The following is a 25422-nucleotide window of genomic DNA, read 5'->3' as shown; positions in this document are numbered from 1 at the left end:
TGCTGGAGCATCTTCCCAAGCAGGAGGGTGAATCTTTTTCTTTAGGAGGCTCTGCGTTGTCTGCTTTTTTGTTGTTTAGAAACATCTTCTGTGTGTGTTCTTAATGGCTGCTGGATTTCCTAAAGCTGCTAAACAAAGCTAGGCTACCCTGTTGGCCCCTGTTTTGTCTCTTCTGAAGAAAATATCCTGCAAAATGGAGGAACACATCAACCTTGACCGTAGTCCAAGTTATTAAAACAAGGAAGAAGTTACTCTCTGGGGACCTGGGGTAGGGGGAGTGGGAAATGGAACACAATAGCAATGTTAAAAGAGTGCTGAGTGAAATAAATGTCCCTTTGCTGGTCCAAGAAGTTCATGGACTGTTGGGAATGCACAGTGTTTGACCTGCAAATGCTTGAAAGGAAAAACGAAAAGACTCAGGATGAGTGATGCGCCGTGAAAACCAAGCTGTGCGTTTGGGTAGGGCCAGAGCTGTCGAATCTGGAGAAGATCCGCGCTAGACGTGGTCTCATCCCAGAGAGCCTGTGCCAAAAGAGATAGCTGTCTTCCCTGGCCGGGAGCTCCAGCCCACGGCCCAGCACCTTCACTTGCAGCGGCGAACATAAGGTATCCGTCCAGGAGGTTTACTTCTGGAAAATAGATAGCCTGCTTTTAAGTGGCTCCTGGAGCCTGAGCCCAGAGGCGAAGGTGAAGGGCCCCGGTTGTGTGAAGATGTGCAGTTCTGTGATATCAGCATTCCCGAGGCACTCCCCCATGTGCACCCCCCAGCAAAAAGCTGTTAATTTCCTTCTTTGAAATAGTTGCACATGTGTGTTGTTTAAACAGTTCTTGCGTTATTATGGCTTCCCTCTGGACTTGGCCAGCATTTAGCTCTAGCCACTAGAATAAAGAATGGAACTCCTGGGTTTGATGGAGATGGAAAACTCTGGACTTCAGGCTGTACCAGTGTTCCTCTCGCTTCCAAGTGGACTCATTTGGAGGCTTTTTTTGCCTTTACACCTGGCCTTCTGCTGCTTCATTTCCCTCCATATCTGCTGGCCTTCCTCACTTGTCTCATTGGGCATGCATTCAATTAACATTTAATTTGTTGATTTTCCATTTTACTTGAAACATAGAGACAGATACCTTCTAGCCTCTGATCACCCTCCAAATGCCCACAACAGCCAGGGCTGGCGCGTGCTAAAGCTAGGAACCCTGAACCCAACCTGGGTCTCCCATGTGGGAGGCAGAGATCCAACTACTTAAGCCACCCTCTGCTGCGTCCCAGAGCATGTATTAGCAAGATGCTAGAATTAGAAAGAGAGGTAGAACATGAACCCAGGCACTCTGATAGGAGATGTCCCAGGAAGCCAGCATCTTAGCTGCTACATCAGATCCCTAACTCATGGCTGTGAAGTGTATAAACCAAAAAACATCTAGATAATACAACCAACTATACAAGGAAAGGCATTAAAATCCTCCCCAGGGTTTATTAATATTGTGCACACTTTACGACCTTTTCTGTGTATGCACACACATTTGTGTTACTTTGTTTCTTACAAAAAAAAAATAGTTTGGTGAGGCTGGCATAATGGCTTAACTGGTTAATCCTCGGCCTGCAAGCATTGGCATTCCATATGGACAACAACTCATGTCTTGGCTGCTCTACTTTCCATCTAGCTTGCTACTTGTGGCCTGGGAAAGCAGCAGAGGACAGCCCAAAGCCTTGGGGACCCTGCACCCATGTAGGAGACCCAGAGAAAACTCCTGGCTCCTGCCTTTGGATTAGCTCAGCTCTGGATGTTGCAACCATTTTGGGAGTGAATTGGCAAATGGAAGATCTTTCTCTTTGTGTCTGTCCTTCTCTCTAAATTTTTGCAATAAAAATAAGTTAGTTTTGAAAAATTGACCTTATATTAGATCAAATTCAGCAAATGCATGTGGATTGACTGGCAAACTTCTGTGTTTCAACTCCCATGTAGTGTGGTGTTGATTTCTTTGAGAATATTCTCAGCCTCTTAAAACGATACTGAAATATTTTGTCGTCTGTAAGCTGGTCGGTCACTTTACAGTATGTCTAACTTTTATTTTAAAGCCCATGTATTATTTTTATTCTGTAAAGGTGGGGGAAAGTGACAGTTTTGTTTAAATCTGGAAACGAAAGGGAGAAATTCATAAAAGCTGTAGAGGGGAAGGTGGCTGTGAAGGGGCCCAGCTTGCAGATTGGGAACGTGCTTGGCTTGGCATAGGGAGTTGAAGGGTTAGTAAGGATTTCCACGAGTGGATGAAGGTGTGTGTGTGAAGGAGTGGGGGCAGCATGTGGAACGAGGGGAGGAGGTGTTAATGACCTAAAGTATTTAGTGTGTTGGATCTCGTACGTCTGCTGTCCTGTTCCTGTGCCCTCCTGAGTCCTGCTACTCAGCATTTATCCTTCCCTCTTTCATCTGCCCAAGAAAAGATTGTAATCTCCATCGAGAAAAAAAAATTGATGTAGGAGCTACATTGAGAAAAAGTCATCCGGACAAATGTTTCACTGAAATGAGGGACTAGTTCCCACTTCAGTCAATTGTTTTTCCAATAAAAGTGATTGAGCTGATTTGTTATAACTTTATTTCTAACTATATTTTAAAAAGGCCAATGTAGTGCTCTGTAAAGCTCAGGTTATGATTTTTTTTCTGAAATTAAGATAGCTTTTCCTTTTGTCCTCACTATAAAAGTAATGCAGATTTTTCAATTTAAAAAATGCAGACAGTGCCAAAACATTATAAAGAAAGAAAGTCATTTGTTTTCTCACCACCCAAAGGATTAAAAAAGAATACATTTTGGGATATATTTATAACTGCAGGGAGAGCTATCTGGAAACAGTTATCTAACGTATTAGCAGTAGTTACCTCTGGATAGAGGAGAGAACCAGGACAGAAGCCTAAGTGTGGTGGGCTTAAAAGATAATGGGAGGGATGGGCCTGGCACAGTGGCCAAGCAGCTAAAATTCTTGTCTTGCATGCACCGGGATCCCATATGGGCACCGGTTCTAATCCCAGCAGCTCCACTTCCCATCCAGCTCCCTGTTTGTGGCCTGGGAAAGCAGTTGCGGGTCCTTGGAACCCTGCACCCATGTGGGAGACTTGGAAGAAGTTACTGAATCCTGGCTTTGGATCGGCGCAGCACTGGCTGTTGCAGTCACTTGGGGAGTGAATTATCAGATGGAATATCTTCCTCTCTCTCTCTCCTCCTCTCTGCATATCTGGCTTTGTGATAAAAAATAATAATAATAATAAAATCTTAAAAAAATGAATGAGGGTCAACATTTAGCTGACCAGTTAAGATGCCCGAGTCCCATATTGGAGAGCCTGGGACCGGTATCTGGTTCCTACACTTCAGTTTTCTATCAGTTTGGTCCCTGGAGGCATTTGTGCTGGCTCCAGTGGTTGGTTCCTTCCACCCATGTTCTTGGTGAGCCTTTGGCTGGGGGCAGCCCTGGCCATTTGGAGGCAGAACAAGCAGATGGGGGAAGCACTGTTTATCTTCTCTTCCTTCTCCCTCTTCCTATGCATGTCCTTCCTTTCCCATAGATAATTAAACTAGTACGTTTTTGGAAAGATAGTGGGAGACTCTTCTGGATATCCATTGCGAAATGGAGCTCCAAAATAGGGTTCCAGCTGGCTATATTTTGCTTTGCTTTGCTTTGTCCATCTGTTTATATTGAATCCTGTTTATATTGAAAAATAAGTCTTTGTGTGTGTGTGTTTGCTGACAGTAGTGATCAAGAAGAGGGAAAAGTTGAAGAGTTGAATTGCTGGAATAATCACTCCCTAAGGGAAATGAGAGAGAAGAGATTCTATAGTAGGTGGGTGATTTTAGTTACAAATTGGATTAGTTCATCTAGTAACAATACTGATTTATAAGCAGTCTTAAAAAAAATAAAAAGAGAGATAGGTCTTCCATCCACCAGTTCACCCCTCAAATGGCTACAATATCCAAAGCTTAGCCATGTGGAAGTCAGGAGCCTCAGACTCTGTGGGTTTCCCACTTGGGTGGCGTGGGCACTTGGGTTGTCTTTCTCTGATTTTCCAGGTACTTTAGCAGGGAACTGATTCAGAAGTGGAGCCAGGACTCAAACAAGTACTCATGTTGGGATTTGGCATTGTAGGCAGTGGTTTAATCCACAGTGCCACAATGCTGGCCTCTAAGGTTTCTTTGTTTATAGGAGTTTTTTGCTTGTCATGCGCTACAGAAAATTGTGTATATTTTTAGCTATGTTAGTATTTTTTCTATCACCATTTTTGTTACACTGAAGATTACAAGTCTTGTTTTGTAATTGTAGTTTAAAGGTTTTGGTTTTAGCATACTTAGAAACAATGAATTTTCCCACCCTACATATTCTTTTGAAAATTTTGCTTTTTTATTTCTAGCATTAAAAATACTCCCTAAAATTTAAGCATCTAATTTATCCTGAATTTATTTCGCAAGTGGACCTCAATTTATTTCCAGATGACTAGCCAGTATCCTAAATTATTCTAACATTCCTTGCTTTTAAATATTATCATTATCAAACACCAAGTTCCTTGGATCCATTTCTCAGTTCTTTATTCTCTTCTTTTGATCAACTGTGCTTTTTCTGCCAACTGTCAGGCTGATATCTCTGCTGTAACTGTACAGCCTGTTGAAATATTCAATGGGAATATTTCCCCTTGCATTATACTTGTTTTTCAAAATACTCGAATGAATGGTCTCTTATTCTTCAAGGTATTTAAACTTTGTCAGTTTCAAAGACATTCCTTCTCAGAATTGGCTCATGTATCATAGCACATGTTCCTTACTAATTTGAAGTTATTCATGGAATAAACCTGTGTGTTCTACATGGGAACTTCCTGCATTAGAACATTTTCTATAAATCTAAAGTAATTCTAAAATGTTCATTTTTAAATTTTAAATGGATTGCATTAAGTTTAAGCATTAATTTTGCTGGAGATTGGCTTTTGAAGCCTTTTAAATCCTATCCTCAGAAGTGTGATGTTTCCCAACGTTTTTGAAAGTCTCGTGCTACGTCAGATGTCTCTCTTTAGAATGTTCTATGCCAGACTTGAACTCGCTGCCGGTCTGGGACTCCCTTTGTGTCTCCTCCTTTGACCTGAGAACGAGGCGTTCTCTTTGATTCTCCCTCTCAATGACTTACTGGTAAAAGTGCCTTATGGGGAGGAGCTTGGGGAGGTGGTGTGCAAGTGCACAGATTGCTCCTGCCTGCAGCCTCCATTTCAAGTGGAGAGGCAGGTAAGAGATCTTAATCCAGAGCCCCAAGCGTGGTCTCGGAGTTGTAGGTGGTGGCGTATTTTTTTCTCTTAAGACAGTCGAATATATTGAGTAAACCTCAGCTCTGAGAATGTGAGAGTTCTAGGTGGCAGCCCCTGACATTCAGCCTGAGAAGGCAAGGTTCCATCTTTGCATTGTGTGAGGCAGGGTTTGTCTGACACCTGGAGCTGGACACGTGCTCTTAGTGTGAAGCTGACAGCAATCCCTAGCCACAGAGCCAGAGCGTTTGAGGATGTAGAACCAAATGAGTTGGGCCCGGCAAGGTAGCCTGGTGGCGAAAGTCCTCATCTTGAATACGCCAGGATCCTATATGGGTGCTGTTGTAATCCTGGTGGCCCCACTTCCCATCCAGCTTCTTGCTTGTGGCCTGGGAGGGCAGTCTGGGATGGCCCAAAGCCTTGGGATGCTGCATCCACATGGGAGACCTGGAGGAAGCTCCTAACTTTGGATTGGTGCTTCTCTGGCCATTGCAGCCACCTAGGGAGTGAATAAGCAGACGTCAGATCTTCCTCTGTGTCATTCTCTCTGTATAGCTGACTTAATAATAAAAATGAATACATCTTTTTAAAATTTCTAAGAAAAATGAACCAAATGAGGTCTAAGAGGTTGGGGCTCTCCTAAACCCCAATGTCAAGCAGAGGTAGGAGGAAAGCCAATCTTTCCTATCAGGTCTGTTGGTGTGGTTGATTGCTGTGTGCTGAGGCAGGAAGGAGTATCATGCCTCAGACTGTCATCCCCAGCAGTAGGTGTTACAAGCTGTGGCTTGGTGACTGTGCTCTCTCCATATTATTGTAGAAAATTGGATTTGGGCCCGGCGCGGTGGCGCAAGTGGCTAAGTCCTCGCCTAGCACGCCCGGGATCCCATATGGGCGCCGGTTCTAATCCCGGCAGCCCCGCTTCCCTTCCAGCTCCCTGCCTGTGGCCTGGGAAAGCAGTCGAGGATGGCCCAAAAGCTTTGGGACCCTGCACCCGCGTGGGAGACCCGGAAGAGGCTCCTGGCTTCGGATCGGCATAGTATCGACCCGTTGCGCTCACTTGGGGAGTGAATCATCGGACGGAAGATCTTCCTCTCTGTCTCTCCTCTCTGTATATCCGCCTTTCCAATGAAAAATAATAAAAATAAATCTTAAAAAAAAAAAAGAAAATTGGATTTAAGTGTACCTCTCAGCTTTGCTCTGAGTATGAAAAGAGGAAAAGTGGTCAATTGGGGAAATTTTGTAGATCATTTCAAGAGACAAGGAAAGCTTGATGCTTCGTAAATGCTGGTTTATACAAGCATTGTTGGCAGGCTGTTAACCACCCAGTCTGTGACCCCTTGTTAAGAAGTAGCCGGGAACTAGGATCATGGGGAGGGAAGACGTTGGAGTCGTATGGATAAAGAAGCTTCTAAAAGAGGAATATAAGCAAAGTTCTGGTTATAATAGGATGTTTGGAATATATGGGCTTCCCTTCAGCCAGTGATGCTTCAAAGGGCCTGTACTAACTTACAGGTGCCATATTCTGATATATGTTGAAAGAAAATAGTTACCTCTAGACAACTGTTAGATTGTGAATGTATCAGATCACTTTGTCTTAACAGGTAGTGGAACTCCAGTTAAGATTGATGCAAGCAAATGGAAGGAATTCAGCAAGTTATTGAACTGTATTTTATTTCTTTGAAAAAGATTTATTTACGCTTATTGGAAAGGCAGATTTACAGAGAGGAGAGACAGAGCCAAGATCTTCCATCTACTGGTTCATTTCCCGAATAGCCATAATAAATGAGCCAATCCAAAGCCAGGAGCCAGAAACTTCTTCTGGTTTGCCACATGGGTACAGGGTCCTAAGACCATCCTCTACAACTTTCCCAGGCTGCAAGCAGGGAGCTGGATGGAAAATGGAGTAGCCAGGATAGGAACTGGCACCCATATGGGCTGCTGGTGTTTGGAGGTAAGCTTGTTGAGCCATTGTGCCAGCCCCTGAACTATGTTTTTAAATCCTGAATCTAGAAGCAAGAATTCAAGTGTGAACAGAATACAATTGTATTGTCTCTGGATAGCTTTCCTCTGTGCTAACTGCCTTCTCAGGTAGACTCCATTTGTGGCAAAAATAGCTTAGGATTTTGATATCTGTTGCCTTTAAGTATGCATCTTTCTTCTTCTTCTTCTTCTTCTTCTTCTTCTTCTTCTTTTTTACTCAGAAGACTCAAGGAAGGATTTGATAGGCCTGGATTGGGTCATGTGGCTGGTGGCTCCAGTGATTTGATTGGTTAGTTTTTGATGCTCATTCATCTCTGGAGCATGCGAATGGAATGGGTAGTAAGGATGATGTTCCCTGAAAGGGGAAGAAGATTCTGTTCCCGGAAGACAGGGGGATGGATGTGGGACAGAGTACTCCATAGGGATAAACAGTTTGTGGAAGTGGCGTGAGTCCAGATAGGAGACACTGCTGGAGGTGGTAGGCTTGTCGGAGACACACACAGAAAGTAAGTGGAGGTGAAGGAGGCAGGTGAGAAGAGAGAAACTCTTTTCTAAGATTCACAGAGAAAATGCTAAAAAAGTGTGATAGAAGTACCATCATAGTATTCATTTTTAATGAAAAAGCTGTCTCGTTATGGTAAAAGTAAAAGCTCCATGTTTTCTTTAAAGTCTAAACTGAAACGAAACACCTGGGAACAAGAGGAAAGTAAATTGTCCAAGTTAAAAAAAAATGGTTCTTTTCTGCAGACTATTTTTGAGGAAATTTTATAACTTCAGTTATCAGATAACAGGCATTACATGTTTATGTTCAAACTTGGTGGGATTTAACTTGGCTATTTTATGTTTAGGTTTTTACCTTCTGTGCTGGGTTAGTGAAAGAAGCTCTTCCCTCCCTGTCCCCATAGACGCCCAGTGTGGAATCCTCCTTTTGTTTTTTAACATACTCATCAATTATTACAAAACCACCATAAAAGCTGTGCTGAGTTACACAAGGGAAAGAGGGTGGTCAGATGACATGGCTAATGATATCGATGAAAAAGAGTGGGTTTTGTTTAGATACCACCCTTACTTTGTCACACTTGGGCAAAGAGGAAAAGAGAATTTGTGTTATAGAAGTAACCTGTGCCAGGTGGCTGTCAGATCTGCTTGTGGATAAACTACTAATTCTCCAAGTAAAAACATACAAGCATAAATGAAAGTGAGTTTTGGAATTACTCTGGCTGTTGGAACTTGGGCTTTCATGCAGAAAAGCTTTACCGGAGCTTCCAGGTGTGGCCATTGACACTTCCTAGCCATGTTGCTGGATGCTTTGGCCTGAAGGCCTCCGGGGATGAGCAGTTAGATCCAGTTATCTCTGACTCATCCTGCTGTGTTGTAAGCATTTGGGCTGGGATTAGTGGTTTTGTTGGTAGTCCTCCCTTAATTCCCTTCTGTACTGTAGTCGATCCTACTGTTTTTGTTTTTTTTTTTTTTCTCATGTTAGATATGATTGCTTGTGGATAGTAGTTCTGTTATGCAGTAGAGTATCTTATGATCTGGATTTGACAGATGGCTTCCTTTAGTGTACAGTCTTAACTTTTGGCTGCATCCCCTCTGTTTTCTCTAGATAGGTTATTAGATATGGGGTCTTAAATTTTTTACATTTTTGAGTAATTAACGAATAGAGCTATATGCTCAGCCTTATCTTTTGTGTTTACACTTCAAGGAAGTACAGGCTTGGGTTTTTGTTGTTACCTTGTTTTAAACACGGATCGTTCCTTCTTTGCCCCCAGAAAGTGACACATTAGACAAAAGGGAATAGAACTCAGGCTCAAAGCAGTTTCTTTTGAACCCTAAAGGAATTAGGCAATTGTGAGCCCTGAGTGTCAGGACGGGGAGAGAGAAAGGTTGACAGGTGAATTTCTTTTTTTTTTTTTTAATTTTATTGTTGTTTACATTGTATTATGTGGTGCAGTTTTATAGGCGCTGGGGATTCCCCCCACCCCTCCCATACCCCTCCCCCCATGGTGGATTCCTCCACCTTGTTGCATAACCATAGTTCAAGTTCAGTTGAGATTCATTGCTTGCAAACACATGCCTAGCATAAAGTTCAGCGTCTTATTGTCCAGATAAGTTCAGTGGCCTCTTGGGGAGACCTTCTCTGGTCTGAAGGTAGGGCTAACAGAGTAAAGATCCGGTCAGTTAAAAGCCCCAACAAAACCTCAGTATCAATATACAACATTATGGAATTAATTGATTGACATAGTATTGGGTAAACAATATGTAAAAATAATGCAAGTTCCATTCTTCGAAACATCTGGGTTGAGACAGTATCAATGACAGGTTCAAAAAATAACAAACAACCAAACAAAAAAAAAAAAAAAGAAAAAAAAAATTACAGGTTAAATCAAGGCAAACCCTGAACGCGCCCGATCTCGTCTGATCTCGGAAGCTAAGCAGGGTTGGGCCTGGTTAGTACTTGGATGGGAGACAGGTGAATTTCATATTCTGGATACATCAGAGTTGGAAATTTCCTTAGGTTCTTTCCTTGAGCTCTCTAGTGATGAGAAGACATGAGGGGATGCACCACCTGGTCAGGAAATAGACATGGGAGAGGAACATCTCAGGCCAAATGGTCTCTTTTGGAATATTCAAATTAAATGCTAATCATCTTTACAAGTTTCTTTTTCTTCTCTCTCTCTGCTTTCTAACTCCTGTGTTGATAAGGGATTTCAAGGAAGCTCTGGTTTGCCTCATCTGTAAAAGCTCAATTCTTTTTATTAATCTTCTGGTGTCTGTGGAATATCAAAATTAATCATTTCTAAAGAAGCCACTCTTCAAACGCTACATTTGTTTTTCCTGTGTCGAATCTCTGTGTGCACGCTTTGGAGATGAAGAGGATTCATCATTTGTGTTATATGAGGGACATTTTTCTCTTTTTCACAAACTTTCTAAGGACAAGTGTTTATGCATTTTAAAGCCTTCTAGGAAAAGCAAACTTTGTCAGGATACATTTTTATGCTTTTTCAAGCTGCTTAGGAAAATGTGCAGTCCAGGTCAATGCCAAAAATGAAGTCACGAGGTGTGCGCCTGCTGATAACTGCTTCTGCTTACTGTGTCCTCCCAGTTAGGTAGAAAGAATTTTGTCAAAATGAAAACTGCATGATTTGCACTGTCCTATCACACATAAGTGGTACATTCCCTTTGTTAGACTTGTGCTGTTTTTATTCCAAAATAAAGTTTGCACCTCACAGCAGAAGCTAAGGTATACTGAAGAGAAAATATTTCGAATGTGTCCCTCCTGATTGTCCCTACTGTCCTATCCTTCCCCTCTCACCCACACTGTGTTTTCCAAGCATGCCTAACTTTTTTTCATATCCTGGAGAAAAGAGCTGGGAATTGATAGCTTTGCATCCATGCAGATCAAGCTGCACCACCAGAATTGCCCAGTTAGCTTTAAGGGAAGAAGAGTTGTACTTACAAAGAGAAACTACCCCCCCGCCCCAACCTTGGTTCTGCCTCTGTTGAGCAAATAAGTCAGTCTTTCCTTAATCATCAATATTCTTTTTCTTTTTCTTTAAGATTTACTTATTTTTGACAAAGTGAGATATACAGAGAGGAGGAGAGACAGAGAGGAAGATCTTCCATCAGCTGATTCACTCCCCAAATGAGTGCAACTGCCAGAGCTGTGCCGATCCAAAGCCAGGAACCAGGAACTTCCTCCAGGTCTCCCACATGGGTGCAGGGTCCCAAGGCTTTGGGCCGTCCTTAACTGCTTTCCCAGGCCACAAGCAGGGAGTTGGATAGGAAGTGGAGCTGCCGGGATTAGAACCGGCATCCGTATGGGATCCTGGCCTGTTCAAGGTGAGAACTTAAGCCACTAGGCCTCCGTGCCAAGCCCCAATTCTTTTTCTTTAAGATAGGACACTATTATATAAACAACAAGTAACACTGATTAAGTGTCTTGTGAACTCAAACATTCGACTTGGCTTGCCTGATGTCATTTGATCTAAGATGTGGTAGAAGCATTATTATTTAATTTTACAAGACGTTGGAGCGGAAAGTGAAGTCATTGGCCTAAAATGATACATCTTAATGAGTCCTGTGGTTGTGCTGAGGGTAGGAGATGCACATTTTCTTGACCTCATTCATCAGCACACAATAAGAAGCATACAGTGTGCCTAATGTCAGTGGTGGTTGGTCACCAGTGACAATCATCAGCCTCTTGAGCATTTCGTTGGGATAAGGTTACTGGGTAACACTTAATTGGCTCCTCCCGTAGTTTTCTCTTTGATTTTTCAGTCAAAGCTGGAAAATTGATGATCAGCTTCATTGTACAAGTGATGAATCTTGGATGGAGACTGGATGTCTTGTCCTTGACCTCAGAGAAAATAGTAGTAGCAGTGAACTGAAATAGAAGTTTCCAGATGCGAAGTCTGTGTGATGTCTGACTAATCTAGAGACCAAGGATCTGGACTAATTCAGCTGTATGAAGTGTATTTATAAGAAATGGGATCCATCTTGTTCCCTTGATGTGAAAGACTGAATAGCGACCTTCAGAGGTATCTGGATGCTAGCTCCTGGAATATGGATTGCCACCTTATGTAGCAAAGTGGATTAAAAATGTGAAATTAAGGGGACAGGCATTTGGTCTGGTGGTGGAGGTACCCAGGTCACTTCTGGGATATCTGGGTTTAATACCTAGCCCTGGCTCTTGACTCCCACCTTCTCGTTAATCTAAATTCTGAAAGGCAGCAGGTGATGTCAGGCTGGTTGAGTTCCTGTGACCCTTGTGAGACCTGGATTGAGTTCCTGGCTCCTGCCTTCAGTGTCATCCAAACCCCAGCTGTTGTGGATATTTGGGGAGTGAATCAGCAGGTAGGAGATCTTGCTGTCTCTCTCTTTCCCTCTCTCAAATAAAAATAATAAGATAAGAGGGAGTTATCTTGAATTATCTGGTAGACTCTAAATATAATAACAAATGTCCTTGTCATAAGAAAGCAGAGGAAGCTGGAGTGATGATGGAACCAAAGAATTCAGGCAAGGTCTAGAAACAAAAATGGCAAGGAAAGAAACTGTCCAGTTAGAGCAGAAACGGTCCAGTTAGAGCAGTTAGAGCCTCCAGGAGACCATGCCTTTTTTGATGCCTTGACTTCAGCTTGGGAAATTATAAGCTTCTCATCTCCAGAATCAATAAGATAGTAAATCTGATATTTTAAGCCACAAAATTTGTGATAATCTATTACAATAAAGAAAATCAATAGAGTTGAACTGATAGTGCAGCAAACAGAACTTTCTGTCTAGAACCTTAAAATGAACTTACTCCCAAGTGCACCAACCTATTGACACCTGTATACAAAAATATGTAGCTTTTGGTGTGTTATAGCACAGGCCATTCTGGCTGTGTAAGAAAAGCATCATGTCAAGTTTGGAAAGGTTCTGTGGGTTTCTGATACCCACTTTCTAAAGGATCAGGCCCATCTACATTTTTATTTTGTTACCACACTGGAGAACACTGCAGAATCAGAATGACATTACAGTTTATTGCTTCACTTTCACTGTCCTGTCTTGAAGGCAGAGGCTATAGACTGGTGCCTGTGGTTCCAGGTAGGGAAGAGAGCTGATGGGTTTGGTAGAGGAGGCTAAAGATACAGACAGAGAGGTTCAGGGTGCTGTGATGACTTCTCCTATCCTGTCAGAGGCCTTATTTGAGTCACCGTGTGTATAGGACAAAGAGACTCAAGCACAAAGGCAGTTCCTCCTTCAAATGCTTGCAGCCAGAATTAAGTTACAACTGTTGTGGCTCCAAAACCTGGAGGGAATGCAAGGGACTCATTGCAAAAGGGGATTTGTTGAAGCAGCTTTATACGGTTCATATTCAGACAGCCCACGTGGAACACAAAATGTCACAATCTTCTGGACATTCTAAGTTAGATGACCATTACAGCTTAAGGGTGTTTTTGGTAGTTGGGCTCTATGTCCCCTTAATGCCTTTGCCCTATGTAACCAACTGGGAGTCTTCTTTCTATCCCTATAGATGTGGTTATTCTTAAATTTTCACATAAATTCTAAGTCACACAATAAGTGACCATTTTGCTTAACATGCTGTTTTCAAGGTGTCATCTGTGTTGGAGCGTGTGTCAGAACTCCAAGTAATATCTCAGTGTGTGAATTGACCGGTTTTTGTTTAGCAGTTCACCAGTTGAGGTTATTTGGGTGGATTTTACTTTGGGGCTCTTATAAATGGTGCTGCTAATGAAGAATGTACACAAGGTGATTTTGTGTGTGCATATACATCTGTTTTTCTCCAGGGATTATCTCTAAGAGTGAGACTTAAGGGTCATATGGCAACTTGAAGTCTCACCTTTGAGGACTGTTCAGATACTTCCAAAATAGCTGCACTATTTTGCAGATATTTTATAAGTGCTCCCGGTGACTCAGGATGGGTCTTACTGTGCTGCCAGTGTGGATGAGAACATTCATTCTGTCTCATTTGGAAGCAAAATGACCACAGGGCAGATGTCAGCATTGTACTTGGAGGAGAGAGACTGCATAGAGAAGGGCGTCTTCCCCTTCTACCAACTGGTTCTTTCCAACATTCTCCGTCCCTAGGTTGCCACTTGTAGCTGAGGTTGATCTGAGTTCCTGACAAGGAGATGAGATGAGTAGGTTGGAAGAGCCTCTAGGGCCCACTCACCTGTGACCCGGGTTGGCTACAAGGAGTTAAATTGACCTGGAAAACCGACCTGTGTATAGGTTAAGCTGAGTGGGGCCGCAGACCTCTAATCCCTACTTCTGAGGACGTGACAAACCTTCTTAGAAGTATCATCACTTCCTTGGTGGTATCTGGCAAAAACTGACTCATGAGGTGCTGACAAACCTTCAGTGCACTTAATGGGAAAACTCGAGGCATTCTGTTCATTCCTGAGAGATTCACAGCTGTCAGCCCAGCCGCCGATGGTAAACAACTTGCTGCAGATGGAATCCTGCCACCTTTGCTTTGGCTGGCTTTTCTGAGCCAGGCATAGACTGAGCCTGGGCTGAGAAGAGGGAGGGCTTCTTGGTGGTGGTGCTTTATCCTTGCAAGGATGGAGCAGCCTCAGCCTTGTCAGAAGCCTGCCCCCTGGAGGGGGAGAAACAAGCCAACCACTTCCACACTGTGGGCTTTAAAGAAGATTCTTCGCTCCTCACCATAGAAGAGCATTTCCAAACTACAACCACAAAGCCCCTGAGCTTTGGTGTCCCCTCTTTGTGTTTGCAGCCACGGCACAGGGTATGAGAGTGACAACCACACCACCCCCATCCTCTGCGGTGCCCAGTACAGAATACACACCCACGGCGTCTTCAGAGGCATCCAGGTGAGTGTGTGCGGCAGCTGCAGGTGGCCCTTGCCGCCTTCTCCCCACTCATCTGTCCTTGGAATCGTTAGGGTGGCCCATTGGACCCTGGCAAGGCCGTTCTTAACCAGAAGTTCCTTTGCCATTAGGGACCCATCCTCTTCCACTAGGTCAGTCGGATAAGGTGCTTTCTCTTCCTCTGAATTGCTGCCTGATAATCCCATCCCCTGTTGCTTAGTACCCCTTTTTCCAGGGCAGCTGCACACATGCCTCACTGATTTGGGCTATTGTGACCTGGCCCTTTGGCCTCTAAAATTTGATCTGCATTAATATGCCCAGAGGCACAGTCTGTCTTATCAAGGGTTGATAATCTACGTAACAGAACTGCCTGTATGGCTGGGCATTTCTCATATGCCAGGCAATATATGAAGTTTCGTATGGAAACTGCTATAGAAAAGATTTAGATTTAGATTTATAGAAAAATCCCACCTCTTCCCCCTTTCTATTATAAATAAGTCTGTGTTGGTGTGGTACATGTTGATACAGTGTTATTAACTAAAGCCTACAGATTACATTGGGGTTTATCAGTGAGTTGTGTGCGGTCTGATACATGCACAATGCCATTGAATAGTTTTTATATGAAATGTCTAAGATCAGAAGTATTTCAGATTTATTTAATTTATTTTAATGTCAGATTTTGGTGTAGTATTTGTGTATATATATAATGAGCTATCTTGGAAATGGGCCCCAGTTTTAAACATAACATTCTCTTAGGTTTTACATACAACTTATCTGCACACACAACTTGAATGGCATTTTCTCCAATATTTCTAATGATTCTTTGCATGGAACCAATTTTTCACACCTGAAGTTGAGGGTAGAATTTTCCACATTTAGCATCTTACGGGCATTCAGCAGTGAGATTTTGGTGCATTTCAGCTTTTGGATTTTTGGATCACAGGTACTCAACCCATATTCTAATGTCATATGGAATAGTTTCACTACCCTAAAAATACCCCTACTTCGTCTGTCATCCCTTCCCTTCCCCTCCGCCCCAGACTACCAGTCCTTCTGTGGAATGTCAGGTAGTTGTACTCATTATATCTATATATACATTTAGATTTCCTGAATGTCCATATGTAGCCTTTCTTCCCTCAGTTAATCCTTAGTACACCCTGATATGGTAGGAACTGTTACTATGTCCAGTGTACAGACAGGGAAGCTGAGGCCCATAGGAGACGTATGACTTAGGCAGAATAGCATGAATTAGTGGTGCAGGCACATGTCTTGTCAGGCATTAGTACCCCCTATTTGAACTGTAGTATTCTGCTGTTTCTTAGGAAAAAAAAGAGAGGCCTGAACAGTTTTGGGGAGGGAGCAGTCTTCAAGGCAGGGGAGGAATTTAAAGTTAGAAAGATGTAAGTTTGTGAGTACTCAGTCCACCTGGTGGAAAGCCACCCCTGCAGCACTCCTCTGGGGCAGGCAGAACTTCATGTAGATCCCCAGGGTTTGAACCTGGGACTTCACAACATGACTCGGTGGCTGCAGCAAGAGGAAAGCCATGCCACTTTGACCCAAACAGTCAGTATCTTAAAGCAGGTGGCCAGACCTCCACATGGCCTGCGAGGCACATAGCTCTGAGGTGCTTTCCTGGCTGTGCCCAGAGATGTGTGATGGCAGAGCAGTGTGCTCCTTTTCCTGGGCCTTCCACTGGTGAGAAGTAAAGGCAAGGGTGAGCGCAAATAGGGAAGTCAAAAAATCAGACGGCGGTTCACAGAATGTTGCCTCATCCCACCCCTAACAAAGGAAATCCTTCATCAGAGCTTGGACTGATACTTATGGCTCAATTTTATATCCCCTTCCATGGGCGTTGCACCTGGGATGAGTGGAAGAAGTGGGCAATGCTTTCTCTGCCCACCTTCGCCCTTAGGCAGTATGTGAGACCTGTGGAAATGTCATGGGGTTGGTCGTATCTGCATGGATGTGGGAGATGGTAGACTTTTGAGATTTTGGAATTAGATATTACTGCCTTAAATAGAGAAGCTAAAATAAAGTAGGAATTCTTCCAGGCACCAGCATTTTTTTTTTCCCAGAAGTTGATGGTCAACAACCCCTAGCCATCATTCCAAGCACCAATTTTGGGTGATCTGCAGCGATGATGTTGGAAACCTTGATCTGTTATCCATTGGTGATGTCTCTCATGGGCAGTGTAGGTGTAGAGTGTTTTAGGTCTTGTGCCTGCCATTCCTTCTTGGGTATATTTTGGTGCTTACTTGCCCTTGGGACAGACCGCTTAAATTAATAATAACCAGTCAGATGGACATGAATGTCCATGTGTGGCTGAAGGCCTCCATTCCTCTTACCCTCTGCTTACAGGATGTGCGACGTGTACCTGGAGTAGCCCCGACTCTTGTCCGGTCAACATCGGAGACCAGTGAGAAACGCCCCTTCATGTGTGCTTACCCGGGCTGCAATAAGAGATACTTTAAGCTTTCTCACTTACAGATGCATAGCCGGAAGCACACTGGTAAGTGCCCGCCACCCAGCCGTGGGTAGGGTTCAGTGATTCCTGTGTTGGGTACTTAGGCCTCTGAGGACACAGTTGACTTCCATGATGGGCAGTAGGCACTGCTGAAAAGGTCTGAACAGGGTGATGGGAGGAGGCCAAGGGCCATTTTTCATGCTGATTGGCCATCTTTTGTAACGTGATAAGCACACATCTTCACCATGGGCAGAACAGAGTGGCAGAAAGAGAACTGCACAAAATTATAGAGACTTGCATTTGACTTCTGCGTTTACCAGCAAGTGGTGAGACCTTGAGCAAGTACCTCCTTCTGAACTCCATTTGTTCCATGTGGAAAATTCTGGGTTAAATTAAACTGTACTGAAGGACTTGTAGATGTCAAGTCCCTAGAATAGCACTTTGTATCATCAGGTCTGAGTACGTAATTGTGTTCCTAGAAGAGTGTTATCATCTCTAAAGAAACAGAAGCCAGCCTGGGAATATGGAGAACACTTTGAGAGGTTGATGGGCAAGGTCAACACTCAACTTCAGAAAAGATGATGTAAAGAAGAATTTAGCTGCTTAGGTTGGTAATGGCCGACCAGAAAACTAATGGTAGTTTAATTTTTGTTAATCAATCTTTAAGAAAAATGATGATTTTTTGATGATGAATATGTCAAGGAAAACTGGATTCTCCTGAGAAATAGAGGGCTAGTCTTGCCTGGTGTTAGCTACCTGGAATGTGAACAACCAGTGGACAGCTACATCCTCTTGACCTGCTGGACAACAGGTGGACTTGTGGGGTCAGGGATTCCCTGTAGGTACAGTGAAGCCCAGGTTTTCCCACAACGTAAGACCAGTGTGTTTGCTAGGATCACTTTAAATGCCAACCTTGGTGCTAGGAAGCTGGAGGGAAACATGAACTGCATTCACGTCTCTTTAGACCATTAGGCTTGGCTTGTTCATTGTGTGAACTGGAGGATGCAGTTCTTGCATCAGTTCAGGTTTGTACTCAGTAAATCCTAGATCTTGAGACTAAAACAGAGAGTCAGGAAGCTGCTGATGCAGTATATGGAAGTGACACGTTTATAGAATAGGAGAGAGGCATTTAACACTCAGTAAGGGATTGGCGATTATGTGGCAGGAAGGCAGAGAAGACACTAGCTGGAGCCTTTAAGAAACTCTTCCTTGCAGGAAAAAAAATCAGTATTTCAACAATATTACAGCCTGTGTTCCTGAAGGAGTGTGGTATTTTCCCATGTACTCATGATAACCTTGCAGACCAGAGTAATTAGCATTAAAATTTTTAAGATTTTTATTGTATTTGAAAGCCAGATTTACAGAGAGAGGAGAGACAGAGAAAGACCTTTCGTCTGCTGGTTCACTCCCTGAACAACTGCAGCAGCCAAAGCTGAGCTGATCAGAAGCCAGGAACTTTGTCCATGTTTCCCATGTGGATGCAGGGTCCCAAAGATCTGGGCCGTCCTCCAGTGCTTTCTGCAGGACACAGGCAGGGCGCTGGATCAGAAGTAGAGCATCGGAGGTACGAATTGACACCCATGTGGAATGCCAGTGCTTACAGGCAGAGGATTAGCCTGTTGAGCTACTTCACCAGCCCCCTAATTAGCACGTTTTTGTGAACCAGGCTCTCATCATGGTTTACTTGATTTAATCTTCACACAAGAAGCAAAAGAACTATTTAGCAGAGTGGAAGAAGATACCAAACTCCTGCCTTTTATTCTTTTAAGTTTGTCTATTTTTATTGGAAAGGCAGATCTACAGAAAGAAGGAAATAAGAATGAACTTCCATCCACTGGTTCATTCCCCAAGTGGCTGCAATGGTCAGAGCTAAGCAAGTCCTAATCAGGAGCTTCTTCCAGGTCTCCCATGCAGGTGCAGGGTCATAAGGCTTTGAGCCATCCTCGACTGCTGTCCCAGGCCACAAGCAGGGAGCTGCATGGGAAGTAGAGCTGCTGGGACACAAACCAGCACCCATATGGGAATTCTGGCATATATAAGGCAAGGATTTAGTCACTAGGCTACTGCGCTGGGCCCCAAGTTCCTGCATTTTAATTCCCCAGGTCTTAATTTTCCTTCCTCAAGACTTTCTGATCTAATTTGGAGCTAGGCTATAGCTGGATATAGCTGAATGAAAAGGAACTGAGCAGGGACGTGAAGATATGTTGAGTCAGAAATGAGCAGCTGAGGAGTTCGGAGTACATTGATCTAAGCTGGAACGATCCCAGAAAATGTCCCACTGCAGAAGAAGCTCAGGCTCTCGACCAAAGGCAAGCAAGGTTGGGCAGAGGCAATAAGATCTGAGCAGAAGCAAAAAGGCAGGGAGAAGAGGTTGGCCTGGGAGAAGAGCATTTTGTTCTGAGCTTGAAGAGGTACTTCCAAAAGCTCTGTGGAAAATGGAATGAAAGACTGCGCTTCTCATGAACTTGCAGAACTAAAGCCTCAGGCAGTGGGCTGGATGTAAATATAAGACAAGGCAAGGCTCTTGCCTTCCCTGCCTTTCAGCTTCATGTTATGGATTGTCAAGAGGGAAGGAAGGGCTTAACTCTGAGCAAGTTCAGCAGGCCTCCTCATGGAGTGGCATTTGGGTTGACTTTGATGAATAGCAGTGTGGAGATTGGGGTGACACCCACCTGAGCCCAGCTGTTTGAGTGGTGAGGTCCACTGTCCCAAGAATACATACATGTCCAGACAGTAGCAGAGGGAGTCGGGAACCACCTGCAAAGGAAAGACAGAGGGATCCTTTGGTGATTTGCTCTCCGCCTCACAGGACTGGCAGCTCGGGCTCTTGCTCCCTAGGGTGGGAGGAAGCCTGCAGTTTCTCTGTGCATTCTTAGGCCTCACTTTGCAAAATCTGGCTGAGATCTTTGGAGTGGGGTTTTCTACACTCTGAGACAGGTGGCTGTGCAATCCTACTGCTGATTTGTCTTGGATAAAGCAATCTCAGAAACACCCACAATGCTTTGGCTGCTGGAACAACTTGAGTGTCTCATAATTCGTGGAGTCATTTACAGTCAGGAGCAGAGGACACTGCATCTTCGAAGCACAGGACACAGAATGCTTGTTCCACATTCTGTGTTTCACGGCTGGCCTCAAGGCGCATCCATACTAGAATCTGATCTCAGACTCGGCCTGGGAGTTAAAATTCTGTTAGCCTCTAGTTGTCTTTTTTTTTTTTTTTTAATAGTTTCTCCGTGCCAGGCACCAGGCTGAGCCTCTAACGTGGATGAAATAGGCGGGATCTGGTCTCTTCATAAGTCCCTTAAGGTTGTCAGATCACTGATCCCATTTCATGTGAGGAAACTGCCCTTCTCACCCACTCCCCTCCTCCCCAACCCTTCTCCTCCTCCCTGCTGGGCTTCAGATGGCTACTGGGCCTGGGACCATCTTCATTCATGCAGCCTCCTCCTCTACATCTGTTGTCCTTGAGCACAAGTACAGGTGTGATCAGCACCCACCAAAGCACCTTGGGCATTTTGGGGATCCTTTAGGCTCACAAAGAGAGATTGCCCTTAGTGAGACACCCTTCCCCACATGCAGGATCATTTTCCAATAGAATATGTGTCTTCCCCAAGGTGAGAAGCCATACCAGTGTGACTTCAAGGACTGTGAGAGAAGGTTTTCTCGTTCAGACCAGCTCAAAAGACACCAAAGGAGACACACAGGTTTGTGGGCTCACTTCTCGCTGCTGGCGTCAAGTTTCCTTGGGTTATGGTTGACTGATTCTCTTGACCAGGGAGGTAGAGAGAGGGTCAGCTGTGCACAATCGGGAGATTTTTCTTAGGAAGAAAGGAAAAGAAAGTATCATCCTATGCTTCTCTCATGAACCCCAGCACACTAAGATCCTGCTAGCACTGGGCTGAGGACGTGATGACGGGGTGCTGAATCCGGCCGGTAGCCTGTGATTCACTTTCTCGGTCTCTGACACCGCTGAGGCCTTCCAGCTGGTGTAGTGCTGGAGGTTTGTGGTTAAAGCAATAGTTGTTCCCAAGACAGAAGGAGGTGCTTGAGGGTAAATCAGGTGGTTCTGGCAGGGTCTGGAACTTTGGGGGAAGTCTGAGGGCAACATGGACGTTGCAAGTATGGCTGGATACACCAGGCTCCTCCAGCCACCTGGAAGCCAGCCTGGTGGGCCTTCCTTTGCCCCACCTCGTTAGGGCAGGGGCTAGACCTTCTCTGTCCATTTAGGTGTGAAACCATTCCAGTGTAAAACTTGTCAGCGAAAGTTCTCCCGGTCTGACCACCTGAAGACCCACACCAGGACTCATACAGGTAAAACAAGTGCGTAAACTTTTCTTCACATTTATTTTTCATTATTTTCTTAAACTACTGTTTTTTTGAGATTGTGAGGAGCGAGATTGGAAAGGGCTAGCATAAGTATTCTACTGTTTAGACTCAGATGGGAGAAAGGACAGTGCATGACTTGCAATAAGAAAAACATTTTTTAAAGAAGGGGAGGTGGATATTAGAGAGCAGGAGAGAGATGTGAAAAAACAAACAGGAAGAGATAAGCTAGGCCCTTACTGTCCCCAGTTTGTTGTGTCATAGTCTTCTCACTCTGATATGGTAAACAGAGTAGCAGAATTTCTAGCAAGCCACACACTTTTTTCTGCCAAGCTCACGGTGCAAAACACTGTATTGAGAGCCAAGTCCTGGAAAGTTTATGCCTCAGAGCAGTCACTGATTTTTGCTACACTAATAATCCGCATGGAGGGTATTATTTCTTTGGAACTAGTATACCTATATATATACATATATACACACACATACACTAGCCGATAGATACATTGGCTTCTCCACCAGGGTGTGATTCAAATTGAAAACAGCGCCATCTTTGTTGTATGTTTGCTGCTTCTGGAAGGAGGTTATCTTCTATCTTTACAGCATCCTGGTAAGAAGAGCAGGCGGGCATGTTGTTTTATCCTCACTTAGGAAGTGAGGAGACTGGCACAGAGTGATTAAGTGGCTTATCCAAAGCTAATCAACAACAAACCCAACCTGCCTACTTCAGCCCGCCTTATCCCTGCACCTTATTTGTTGGAGAGAGATATTGGGTTCTTTCAACAGCCTCAGGAAGGGTGGAGGATCAAAACAAGGACTAGGTTTGGCCAAATGAATACCACTGACAGCCCAAGAAGAGTAGAGACCAGCAAGAGAAAGGGTTGGGATCCGTCCCTTAAGAGCCAATCTTGGACAGCATTGGTGGGGGTGGGACAAAAGCCAGATCAGGAAGAGCCAGGAGTAGTGAGTGAGTGAGAGGTGAAGAAAATCAAGGCACCATAAGCCGTTGGAAGTGTCAGCTTTTTGACCCACACAGGTTCCCCATAAAGACAGATTAGGGGTGCCTGGGCCTCAAGTGCTTCAATGTTGTTTTTCTGACTTCATCCTGAGCTCACTAGAATATGGTGGCAAAGTTACCCTACCTTGCATCACTGCCCCATTGCCCTGGGTGTGGGTGAAATGCCTGTGTCACCAGCAGCCCTAAGTCTGGGCCTGGGACAACACCCCTCCTGAGACAGTTCTCAGTGTTCATCCCAACCAGCAGTTCCCAGAGAGAGCAAAGTGGCATGAACAGTGTTCGGAATAGATGCTGCAGGTGGAGTGGAGGGACCAACTCTGTGGTATTTTTCCTTATGAGAAAGCCATGGCTGTAGCTGTTGATGCTGCAGTGAGGGCTGGGGGAGTGGGATGTGACATTCCAGCTCAGGAGTACAATCTCATCTGTGGAGTGAGGCTAATAAACAGCTTCCCTTGCTAGGATGTTGTAAGGGACACAGGAGGTAATATGGGTATGTGTGCATGGTGCCTGCAAAGGGAGGCTCAGTATATGTTCAATCCTGAGTACTGCCAGTTATTGCCACTGACAATATTGAGACTGGGAATGAACTTGAGAAAGCCTCTTTGACAGAGAAGCCTCCATCTTCTGGCAAACGTTAGCAATCTGAATCTCAGAGTTTTCCATAAAAGTGTTGCTCTGAGCAACACTTTAAACTAAAAGATGCAGTAAGCATACATACTCCTCTTAGTGATTTGATCAGAAATGCTCAGCCCAGCCTGAATATCTGCACAGGCAAAGAGGACAAAGCTAGACATAGTTCTATTGCTGGACAGCACTCAGCCGATATTAATCATTAGAGGATGATCCCAAGGTCATGGTAGCCTAGTGAAACTCAGCCTTCTACTTTAAACTACCCAGTTTTCAAGACTATCATAGTAGCAGAGACAGAAATAAATGCTTCTGCTCCATCGCCCCCTTAGTTAAAGGCATTTAGTTGAAAAGGACTTGTTCCTCCTCTTCCATTTCCCAGGTCTATGGGTGTTCAGAGTGCCTTACAGTTTTTATGCTATTTTCATCCTTAAAGCCCCCAGAGGTGCAGTCCTTCCAGGTTTCCTACGAAATGAGCTCAGTTGGTTAGTTGAGGGAAAGAATTATGGGGGGTGTGGAGTGGGTGCCTTGTGATGCTTGAACTCGGGCCTTTGATAGTTAAACTTGCACCCAGTCTCTCTGCTGCAGGTGTCTCTGACTGGCAATTGTGTCAACAGGTGAAAAACCCTTCAGCTGTCGGTGGCCCAGCTGTCAGAAAAAGTTTGCCCGGTCAGACGAATTAGTCCGCCATCACAACATGCATCAGAGAAACATGACTAAACTGCAGCTGGCACTTTGAAGGGTCCAACCCGGGGACAGTGGTGTGTCCCACACAGGGCACACTGTGGGAACTACTTTCAAATTCCTCCTCGCCTCACCTCTCTAATAAAGATGTGGCAGTTGAGCTTCGTTCAGCTTCCAAGACAAGTTATACCTGCACGACTGGACCCTGCCAGGTTTGCTCGGAGGAGCTGGTCTCTGCTCTGCTAGCTTTCGGTTGACTCGCAGGCCATGGAGAGGCAGCTAATGGTATCTGATAGTTCAAATATCCATCGCCATTCGGTCTGGATTTTCCCATGTAAGAAGAGCCATTGTTGATCATGTCACTCCACCCTCCCCTTCTCCTTTTACGCTGGTTTTCCCTAGGAATGGAGTTATTGTGCCATTTTCCATCATGGAATATTTATAGGCCAAGGCATGCATATGTGTTCTGCTAATGTAAACTTTTGTCATGGTTTCCATTTACTAACAGCAACAGCAAGAAATAAATCAGAGAGTAAGGCATTGGGGGTGAGTCTCCGCCCAGCAGTCTAGGGGTCAGACAGGCTGCTAACCTGGAGGCCAGGATATAGTTCTACCAGGCAACTTTTAAGACTCATATATTTCAAACAGTTGAAGAGAGGCTCCACACTAACCAGTACCTCTGTACAGAAGTCTGAAAGACTCTTACCATCCAGTGAGTCTGTTGTTAACCTTCGTATCATGCTCTTAAGAAATTTAGATTTGAAGATGGGAGATTTTGGGTTTGTGTGATTGACTTAGCTGAGTTGTAATCGTGTGCATCTTTAGCGATGGTGACCTCTCCGCTCACACACAGGAAGTGGAGTTCATTTTCGTTATCCGTGATGTCCCTTGAGTGTGCAGAGCGCACTGGTTAAATGGCTTCCAGTTGTAAAAGTTAAACACCAGAATCTCTGCTGATAAGACTGTTCTTAAGTAACTTAAATCACTTTGGATCTACAAGAATATGTGAAAAAAATGGGACTTAGTAGTGAGGAAATCCATTGTTTAAGGGTGATTGAGTGTGTGTGTGTGTGTGTGTGTGTGTGTGTGTGTGTGTGTGTGTTAAGGGAGGGAGTTTATTATTTACTATTGCTTGAAATCATTTTGTGTAAATGTATATATCTGATGATTTGCTCTTTGACAACTAAAATTAGGAAATGTATAATTATTAGATGCATCACTGTTTGGGTGTTGATCTTATAATGTATTGATGATAATACTAAGAACTGTAACCTGCATTTTCACTTTGCTCTCAATTAAAGTCTGTTTAAAATGAAAGTGCTGAGATTCTGTTCAAACTGCAAGACTGGTTCAGCCTATTTTAGATGGGGGAGAAGATGCTGCCAACAATGATGGCTGTGCCTGAGGCCTGTTCGGGTCATGGCCAGGATTCATTTCTGTCTGTCGAACCACAGGAGAGAAATACCTATGCTAGAAGCAGCAGAGTTCTGCCTTCCCTTGCAGCATAATGATTGCGCTTGTGATATGGTGGGATTGTATTTAGGATTCATAATTTCTTAAAAAAATTATGTAAGAGACAAACCAATAAAAGCAAAGAAAAGTTCCCATCTCCCATTTCCTGGGTCTCTCTCCAGATGCTTGTCACAGCTAGAGTTAGCTAGGCCAAAGCCAGGAGTCTGGAACTTAATCTGGATCTCCTCTGTGGATGGCAGGGATCTAAATCCTTGA

At 44.1% G+C, this 25422-nt stretch overlaps 1 protein-coding gene across 3 annotated transcripts in view; it reads left to right on the top strand.

Moving 5' to 3' along the window:
• Positions 1-25011, top strand: part of WT1 (WT1 transcription factor) — a 46111-nt gene extending 21100 nt beyond the window's left edge. The window contains exons 6-10 of one of the 3 annotated variants that reach the window (XM_040980304.1): positions 14488-14584; positions 16940-17090; positions 20660-20749; positions 21273-21356; positions 23628-25011. In XM_040980304.1, the coding sequence (XP_040836238.1) occupies positions 14488-14584; positions 16940-17090; positions 20660-20749; positions 21273-21356; positions 23628-23749 (544 nt within the window). In that variant the 3' untranslated portion in view covers positions 23750-25011. Of the gene's footprint in view, positions 1-14487; positions 14585-16939; positions 17091-20659; positions 20750-21272; positions 21366-23627 lie in introns of all 3 variants that reach the window. The other 2 variants (XM_040980306.1, XM_040980305.1) reach the window with 2 other exon arrangements.
• Positions 25012-25422: the final 411 nt, after the last annotated feature.

The sequence above is a fragment of the Ochotona curzoniae genome, unplaced genomic scaffold, assembly GCF_017591425.1.
Source record: "Ochotona curzoniae isolate NIBS_2020 unplaced genomic scaffold, NIBS_Ocur_1.0 contig_3432, whole genome shotgun sequence".
Lineage (NCBI taxonomy): Eukaryota > Metazoa > Chordata > Mammalia > Lagomorpha > Ochotonidae > Ochotona > Ochotona curzoniae.
This window is presented reverse-complemented; position numbering and strand designations above follow the sequence as displayed.